Source organism: Octopus bimaculoides, chromosome 11 (genome assembly GCF_001194135.2).
Source record: "Octopus bimaculoides isolate UCB-OBI-ISO-001 chromosome 11, ASM119413v2, whole genome shotgun sequence".
In the NCBI taxonomy this organism is placed as follows: Eukaryota; Metazoa; Mollusca; class Cephalopoda; order Octopoda; family Octopodidae; genus Octopus; species Octopus bimaculoides.
In genome coordinates, this window is record NC_068991.1 from 77,839,799 (window position 1) to 77,849,974 (window position 10,176).

General features: G+C 35.9%; 1 protein-coding gene across 7 annotated transcripts in view; it reads left to right on the plus strand.

Annotated features, from left to right (window-relative positions):
* The window catches only part of LOC106868589 (uncharacterized), a 137,656-nt gene extending 132,744 nt beyond the window's left edge, over window positions 1-4,912 (plus strand). For all 7 annotated transcript variants that reach the window (XM_052971951.1, XM_052971952.1, XM_052971950.1 and 4 more), the window contains one exon: window positions 2,502-4,912. In XM_052971951.1, the coding sequence (XP_052827911.1) occupies window positions 2,502-2,822 (321 nt within the window). In that variant the 3' untranslated portion in view covers window positions 2,823-4,912. The remainder of the gene's footprint in view (window positions 1-2,501) is intronic.
* The last annotated feature ends 5,264 nt before the right edge of the window (window positions 4,913-10,176 follow it).

Here is a 10,176-nt window from a genome sequence, read left to right on the forward strand (position 1 = left end):
TATATGTATATAGGGGTAGAGAGTTGGCAATCCTCGAAATGCATGAATAAAAATCAAAACTGAAATTTAAAATACCAAAGAGCAGAAAGTAAAAACAAACATCCTAAAAAATTAAATAAGCTGTTTATATTGTAATCTTAATTATTCTTTTCTCTAAATTACTTTTATTTAGTCAGGTGCATGGCCTAATTGTTAGAATATTCAGCTCATGATCATATGGTTGTGGGTTCAATTTCTGGACTGAGTAACATGTTATTTATTTCATCCTTGAGCATGGCATTTTATTCCAAGCTTCTCCAGTTTATTCATTTGTTATGAACATCATCATCACCCAGATGCTGATGCAAACTTCTCTCCCCACCCCTCTCTCTCTCTTTCTCTTTGTCTTTCTTTCTCTCCAGCTGTCACATCCTGAATGTTCTACAGGGTCAAGAACAAATGAGGAGGCACCTAGAGACAGACAAACAGACAGACAGAGCAAGAGAGCCTGTGCCCATGATTAAAACAAATCACAAAAGCATAATACTTGTTACCAAACTCTATGATATTCCTGCCCAAACCATTATGAAAATGCCAGAAAACATGAAAAAAAAAAAGAAAATGCATAAATTAAGACCACAATAAAAATATAATGCTGTAGAAGAAAATAAATATCAAAACCATTTCTAAAGAAATGCAAAATTATTGTTACCAAATAGAGAAGTGTCAAAGAATACAAGAATTAGAACAGGCAGCAACCATTTTTATGAGTGTGTAAGAGCCAGTGCTATTAAATACTTTGAAACTAACTTACCAATTTTCTCTGATTTCCACTTCTAAAAACTCCTTTTCTTGGTGCTAAAATTGTGCTTTCATGAGCTTCATTCGAAATCTATATTGATCCATTTATAATAAAATGTTACCTAATATACAAGCTGTGTGATACCAGAAATAATCTCTTTCTATTGTTTCATATTTTATGGTAACGATTTTGTTGCCTTCTATTAATACCATTTATTGAAGAAAATGTGTTTTACTTGCCACTGTAAATGCTGAAAAATCAAAGAATCAAATAGAGAGTTCCAATGCAAGATAATACAGGTTCAGTAATTCCTTGTTTGGTCATCAAATAAGTTATATCAAGATAGAACAAGCTTTACATGATCGTTGTCGATGCAGTTCCTTTTCTTTTTTTTCTTCCTCTCTCTCTCTCTCTTTAAGCTTCTTGCATGCAATCATTGCTGAGTTGCTATACAGCTGCCATCTCATGCTTGTATACACCTACACATGTGGTTTAATCCCCTCATCACCAGCAATGATAAAGCAGTAATAAAGTGTCCCTGCGTGTATTTCTGTTGGTGCGTCAGACAAAATGCTCAGCAGCGTTTCTTCCATGATTTTAGATTCTCAGCTCAAATTTCACTGAGGTCAATTTTGATTTTTTATCCCTCCAGGGTCGATAAAATAAAGTACCAGTCAAGTACTGGGAGCAATGGTATTGACTTACCCCTTCCTCTCAAAACTGTTCGCCATGCACCTAAGTTAGAAATAATAATAATAATAATAATAATGATAAGAAGAAGAATAAGAAGAAGAAGAAGAAGAAGAAGAAGAAGAAGAAGAAGAAGAAGAAGAAGAAGAAGAAGAAGAAGAAGAAGAAGAAGAAAAAGAATGTATGCCCTGATGCAGTACCAGGCAGTGGCTCTCATGGCTTCTGATCTTAATTGATTGGAAGTGTTATCATGTACATTGTTTTGTCTTCATATAAAAAATGGGCTACAGCAAATATTCTGCTCAATACCACAGATTTGCTTGTCAGTTGTTTGACCTTAACCAGTTGAGCATGTCCCTTGGGGGCTGACGATATGTGCATCTCTGATCATGAGCAGAAGTATTGGGGGAGCATCATAGCCATGTGTTGAGAGGAATTCTTTGGGGTTTGGATAATTCACTCTAGAAACATGGGTGTTTCATTCATCATCCTTAAACAACCCTTATTCAGGGACCTCTTGAGTAGGATGGGCTACATGATCAACTGGTTAAGGTCAAACAACTGACAAGTAGATCTGTGGTATTGAGCAGAATATTTGCTGCAGCCCTTCTTTTATACTAAGACAAAACAACGTACATGATAACACTTCCAATCAATTAAGATCAGAAGCCATCAGAGCCACTGCCTGGTACTGCATCCGGGCATTTATAATTATTATTATTACTATTATTATTATTATTATTATTATTATTATTATTATTATTATCATTATTATTCAGTAGTCTTATTTTTGTTACATGCTTTCGCTGCTCTCCCAAGCACAACCCTGGTTGTGTGCCTTGGGTATGCATTGAGGTCTGTTTTGATGTTTTGCTTTTGGTCATAACTAAATTCCACAAGGCATTTTGTCCCTCTCACCCAACAACTCTGCCAAACCACACCAAATTAATAATTAAATTTAATTTCATTCTTCAACCCATTATTACCATTCAACCGTTTCAAATAAACTTCCTGTCATCTTTTCCAACAGACACCACAGCTTGCAGTGACACTTGATGAGAAACCTTCTCTGATGAAGGGACATTCATTCTCTGAACTAAACGAGAACGAAGAGAAGGATTACACAGAGACATCAAACAAAACTGACAATTCATCAGAAGATAATAATGGCCAACCTGTTGCATTTAGACGCAATACAAAAGTGTATTATTTGCCAGACAAATCGGATTATAAAGCTCAGTTTTTCTGTCTTAATTCAAATTTTACACCTGATCTAAAATGCATCACACCAACAAAAGAAATTAAACTTGATTCAACAAAGCTTTTATTTAAAGGTAATATTTACTATTAAAATGCTCTTGTGATTGCTAGCCTTGCTTTTGTTGTAGTGGCTGTTTTCTGTTGCTTTTAAAACCCTTCAGGATGGTTATCAAATGAGGGTTGAACTTTTTTATAATTCTACCAATTGTAGAGTCTCTTCCGAAGAGCAGACATCTTGAATCTCTTCTAAGAAGAGCAAAACCAACTAGTGCCAGCATGGAAAATGGACGTCAAATGATGATGATGATGATGGTGGTGATCTATACATGTGTACATATGTATGCATATATGTATATATATATATGTATGTGTGTGTTCCTGTGTGTGTATTGGGTCATCCCATAAATAATGTCATTTTTTATACTTCTTTTATTTTTGAAAATTAAGATAAACAAAGTTTTTTTTTAATCTAAAATATACTCTTCTACAATGCTCTTTCGTCTATCTGGTAGACTTGCCCCTCTTTCAAAATCCACTTGTCCGTGATGGAAAATACTCCTCCAGTATTGTTCTGAACTCATCTCCAGAATTCGTATATTTTCTGTCCAAATTATTTTGAAGAATTCGGAATAAATGATAATCAGATGGGGCAATGTCTAGTGAATATAATGGGTGGGGCATCGTTTCCCATTCAAACTGCTCTGTGGCCGGGCATTATCTTGATGGAAGAATACCTTTCATCTTGAAACCAAAGATGGTCGTTTTCCTTCTAGCGCTGATTTGAAATACTAGTTGAATGACCAAATCCAAGCTTCTCTGCAAGTTCCTCAACAGTTACGATGGGATTTTGTTTCCCATAGGGTTTTGCAGGACGTCCTTGTCAAGATCTACAGATCTTCCAGGATGAGACTCATCTTCTGGGCTGTAGTTTCCGGCTCAGAATTTCTGGAATCACTGTTGACACTGGCTTATACTTATTGTCCGATCTCCTGTCACTGCATTAATATTCCTCGCACTTTCCATTGCATTGTTGTTTTTATTGAACTCAAAGCAAAATATGCCAAATATGCTCTTTTGTCACTTCCATCATAGCTTTGAAAACATAGCTTTGAAAACATAGCTGTTAAAATCGAACTTCACTCTTCAAAACTTGCACAAAGAATAAGGACAAGGTAAAATTACTACCTTCTTTATAGCAAGTTGAGGCAGGTAGTTCATCCCATCCCCCACCGACCTTTAGTTCATGCAACTGAAAATAACCACATTATTTATGGGATGACCCAATAAATATATATATATATATACATTGGTCAGCCCAGGGCTATAGTAGAAGACACTTGCCCAAGGTGTTTGTTGTGCGGTGGGACTGAACCTGAAACCACATGATTGCAAAGTGAAGCTTCTTAGGATGCATTAGACAAGATGATGGAACGAGGGATGACCACAGCTGAAAACTCTTTGTATCATAGGCCAACTCAATTATGAATGAACAGAGATGAAACAACGAAAACAATAACAAAAGTATAGAAACCACAAAGAAACAAGTAATTAGTGAGGTTTTTAATTAGATCTCATTACTCAAGCTTTAAGATCAACCGTAAGAGTTTTCTTGAATGTTGGAGTCAAGAAGCAGCAAACCCTCTTGCGGTCCTGCATTTCAAAGATGCTGCTGTATCCAACGTAAGCGTCGGTCAGCCTTTAATCTAAAGTAGGTTAGAAATAGCAAGTAGATCAATGCCACGAAAGACATTTATATATCACTAATAAAATTTAATATATAATCCTCTGATCGATAATCTGCCAGTGTTGTAATCTGTGATATTCTCCTGACTGCGCATAATAAATGGAAGATGAAGAGCACCACCCTGGATTCGTTATTTATTCATGTTTGACCTACTATCACCAACAAATAAAGAATTTCACATATCCAGTCTGGAGTTAGACTATGAATAAAGATTCCCTAATGAAACAAAGTCTAGAATTCATAAACTAGAGTTATTTTTCTCTCATTTAGACAAGCCGATATTGTATCCAGTAGTAAATTTTATTGACTTCAAAGTCATCACCATCATCATCATCATCGTTTATATCAGTTTTCCAATACTGGCCTGGCTTAGCCTGGTCAGATCTGTTGCAATCCTTTATCATCTAATACATCCAATAAAGATGAAACTGCCAATCTCCATTGTTGTGTATCACTCGTTTCCTTTACTTCTATTTTTATAATAGATTTTACAGCTGGAATACAATTCCAGTTGCCAACCACTTTATAGTATAGGTACATTCTATCATGTCTCTAGTTTGTAAGGAAATGTCTGCTAGCACTAAATTACCATTATATCTATTCTGTATCAGATTTTTTTCAGAGTTTCTGCTCTCCTCGGTGGATTGCCTCCTCTGCAGCTTGTAACAATCCACATTAGTTCATTGAAATTCAGCAGCAAATCTAAATGTTTATCCAGATGGAGTAAAGATTATTTGCCAACATAACATGGCAGTCCTGGTTTAGGACGAATGTTACTGTAATTTAGCCCCAGGAGACATTGTCTCCAGCTGGCTATATGACACAACCTGTGTCCCTATATTTTCAAACAAGGGAATCCAGTAATTTCTAATTTATAGATGATCAGTGACTAGTTGTCACTTTGAAAACTATATATTTCGAATGAGAATTTGGCAGCACCACCTCTAGCCGAAGAATTATTCTGTGCTGAAGAAGGGAAATAACCCAGAAATCGTGATACACAGATATTGTTTTCAGCTGAGTGGGGGTGCTAGTTTCCCTTATTCAAAAATATAAAGACACAGATCATGCCATATAGCCAGCTGGAGATGATGTCTCCTGGGGCTAAATTACAGCAACATTAGTCCTAAACCAGGACTGCCATGTTATGTTGGCAAACAATCTTTACTCCAAAGTACTGTTGCTAAATATCTCTCGTTGTGAGATTTAAAAATAGTAATTTTCTAACTTCATCCAGATATTTTGAAGTATTAAGGAAACACAAGATATTAACAGATTAAGCACTCTCAAATTTAATACAAGTCCAGGGGGAAGCCATGGATATTCCACAACCCATTTTGTAATACAGTGTCAGCCATAAACATCTCCCTACTTCCTAATGATAATTTCTGGTCATTTCCTTCACAATTCTTTGATTAATTTCTAGAAAGCCTTGTCAATTCTCTGCCGCCATGTTTTCTCTTCTTGCTTATTTTCTCATTCTGGCTTTTGCAAAATATTCTTGCCTATCATCATCATCATCATCATCATCATCATTTTGCCTTCTTTCCGGATTGACAACTCTCATTCTTTTCCTATCAGCTTCCATTTCATCATTTGTCATGTGAAACTTCCACGTGCACACACTCACACACGAATGTTAATGACATGTGCATATACACACATACACACCACCACTCTCTCTTTCACACACACACACACACAGTTGATTATCATCTGCATATGTATGTATGTAGGTGCATGCCTGTAGCATTTGTATGTGTATGTGTGCATGCGTCAGTAGTGTTCATTTCACTCTCTCTCTCTCTCTATCACACACACACATACACACACACTCACCATCTTTTTTCCACAGTATGACAGATTTTTTTACACCACCAAAATTTACCTTTAGCATGTTAATTTAATAAATATTATCTGATTTAATACAAGATGATATCAAACACAGTCTTGGAAATAACTTATTTGATTATCTCGTGAATTCTATATGGAATTCCTTAGTTTACAGAGACAGAATTTCATCAGTCATTTTAATCCTGCAAGACAATTAGATATTTCATAACCTATAAAAGTCCACTAAAATGAAATTCTGAAAACAAAAAACAATTAAGCTGCTCTGATTGTCTGTGCAGTTCTTAGACTGAAAGTCAAACTTGAGAAAAAAAAAAAAAATATCATTCCTCAACCTACGATACATTGCATTGAATTGTGTAGGATCTAAAACTGAACCTTATATATACGTTAGGAGTCCCTAATTTGTATACCATAAATATCAGTGGCCTGTCAACGGAGACCTTAGTTTATGTAGTATCAAGGTCTGATATAATGAATATGCACCATATGGTATAAGTATAAACACAGGGTAAATTTTAGCCATTTCTCCGCAAACTGAAAAAATAGCTTTCTGAGATCTTCTTTTGAGAAATAGGCAATGAATAAAACAACTATACCCACAAGAACATGACTTTGACCAGACAGGAGACAAAATAAGCCAACAGGATTGTATGGAACTGTTCTAAGTCTTTTAAATTGTGAGACACATTTTGAAGAACATGAATCTTCAATAACCATTGAGAATCATCTATTTGGTAACATTGTTGCATTCTTGGTTGTAATTGTAATTGTCATTACTTTGTATTTGATTGCATTAACAGAAACCGTTCCATGGCAGAATCAGTTGCAGACATCAATCATCAGTTATTTCGAAAGAGAACCTCCAATACAACTGCTGATACGCAAAGCAGCAAACTAATAATAATACAAAAGACAAGCTGCCTTTTAGATCACCACATGTTATGCATTCAAAAGCTGCCTTGTAGATCACCACATGTTACACATTCACAAACTGCCTTTTAGATCACCACATGTTCTGCAGTCACAAACTGCCTTTTAGATCACATGTTACACATTCACAAGCTGCCTTTTAGAATACCACATGTTACACATTCACAAACTGCTTGTTAGAACACCACATGTTACACATTTCACAAACTGCCTTTTAGATCACCACATGTTACACATTCACAGACTGCTTTACACAATGAACCACCACATGAGAGTCTATATTGTTGCTTGACTGATGAGAATTGAAATCACACCTTACCATCTTCACAAAAAAAAAAAGCGTCCATTATTTGCTACTAAATCATGAATCCCTGTAATAGTTCTGTAAAGCTTCCATCTTCATTGCTCCTTGTTGTTCAACCTAATTTCCTATATTTTATTGATCTGATCAATCAAATATATTTGTAAACCAAAGCAACATATCGACATCATCATCATCATCATCATCATCAACAACAACACCACCAACAATACAAAAAAAACCTCTATGAGCGTCATGGGCAAAGTGTAGCCCATGGCTTTTTCTGAATGGCTTTTGCCTACCAAAATGTTTCCTTGAATTGTTTAGAAGCACAGCCTGACCAATGATGAGTCTTGTCTCATGCATTCTAGTTCTTGTAAAGGTTTTCCTGTGCCTGTTCAATGCAGTTGTTTGACCTGTCAGAAATAGAAGCTAAACCTCCTTCAGATCACATACTCACCCTCTGACCATCAGATGATGCAGATCTTAAATATATAAAAAGATGGGATTGCTGAGGCTGGAAAGGTTTCTATCATAGGTCTGCTTGAGGATAGCTGACCCAGGGTTAAACCACGACAACATGAAGGCGAAAGAAATGCATGAGCCATTTTCATGGAAAAGAAATTTAAAAAAAAAGGAAGCGGTCAAAACAGCCAAAGATAGACAGCAAGAGCAAAAGCCAGGGATATAACCAAGTCAAAGATACTTTGATAGGAAAATTCTTCAGAACTAACAGAATCACTGCATAAATTATTATGTGAAGGCTGATAACACAACAAGAACTGTTGAGTCAAAGCAGATTCCTATCTTTACCAATCTCAGCAATGTTATTCTTCATGTAATTACTCTCAGATTTTATCTTTTTTATCTCAGATGAAAAAAAAAATAAGCAGTTAAAATTATTGATTAGTGCTTTGGGTTCATTAAAATCAGGATAAATATGTTGATTGCTATTTCTTCAAACAATGGTCGGAATTTTGTGCAATTAGCACTGTGGCGTCGTCAAAGTCTGAGTCTTTGGAATCACTGTACAGCATTCCTTACAATTCCTTGTTCTTGTCATTCAGTGTCCCTTTTCTAGGTTCTGCACTCACCACTTTCCTCTGGTCCTTCCATATATAAGTTCCCTGGGATTTCCACCCTTCCGGTGATTTCCCTGCATCTGACTTTCAGCTATTGCTGTCCAAGCAAAGCAGCAACTGTATCAATCTCTTTGGTCTTGAAGGGTCTCTGGAGAGTGTTCCTCTAAACCAAACCCTTTAACCCTAGAGATACCAATTATTCAGAGACTCCTTCCCCCATCCTCTCATTTATAACACAAGAATTCCTGGTTCCAAATGTTTTTGCTTCAATTAACCTTCCAATGCCATTTCTTATAAGAACCTTTCTTTCAGTTATGTTCCAGACATCAACTTAATAATTATTCCTACTCTAGGGACATGGCCTTGAAAATTTGGGGGGAAGGGGGTCTAGTCAATTATATTGATCCCAGTGAGACAACTGGTACTTATTTCATTGACCTTGAAAGGATGAAGGCAAAGTCAACCTTGGTGAAATTTGAACTCAGAACATAGCAGCAGACAAAATACTGCTAATCATTTCGCCCAGTGTGCTAACAATTGTGCCAGTTCATTACCTTTCACATCAACTTAATGAAAACATAACACATTATAATATAACTTCTGCTTTCTGTGCCTTCTCTTATTCTTTTCTGACATGTAATATACACAATTCATTATAATAATAATATTATAATTATTGTTGTTGTTGTTATTATTATTATTATTGTTATTGTTGTTGTTGTTGTTATTATTATTATTATTATTATTATTATTATTATTATTATTATCATTATTATTATTATTATTATTATTATTATTATTATTATTATCATTATTATTATTACTATGGCAGCGAGCTGGCAGAATCTTTAGCACGCTGGGTGAAATACTTTGCGGTATTTTGCCCATTGCTCTGTTCTGAGTTCAAATTCTGCCCAGGTCAGCTTTGTCTTTCGTCCTTCCAGGGTCAATAAATTAAGTACCAGTGAAACACTGGGGTTGATGTAATTGACTTACCCCCTCTCCCCTGAACTTGCTGGATTTGTGCCAAAATTTGAAACCATTATTATTATTATTATTATTATTTTATCAATCTAGAGGTATAAAGCTGAAAATCAGCCTTGATGGAATTTGAATCCAGAATGTAAGGGTCCCTCTCTCACTACTACCAAGCACCTTGCCTGGTTTAACCAATTCTGTGAAACCCTTCATTATGACTTTATGTTTCAGACATAATGTTTCCCTTTTCTTAAGATGGTTGGGTGTTATTTGAGGAAGACTTGGCTGATATTTCTAGCAGCCTGATCGATTGTACAGTATCTCTTCCATTGAGGATTTCTGTGAGAGAATGGTCTGATGATCGCTTTACTCCTCCATTCTCCACTTCCATACCACCACCACCACCACCACCGCCGCCGCCGCCGCCACTTTAATTGCCCACCCCCACCCCTGACTCTATGACATTCAGTACCATCATATACATCATCACTACCAATACTACTACTATTACTACTACTACTACTACTACTACTACTACTACCATTATCACTACCAC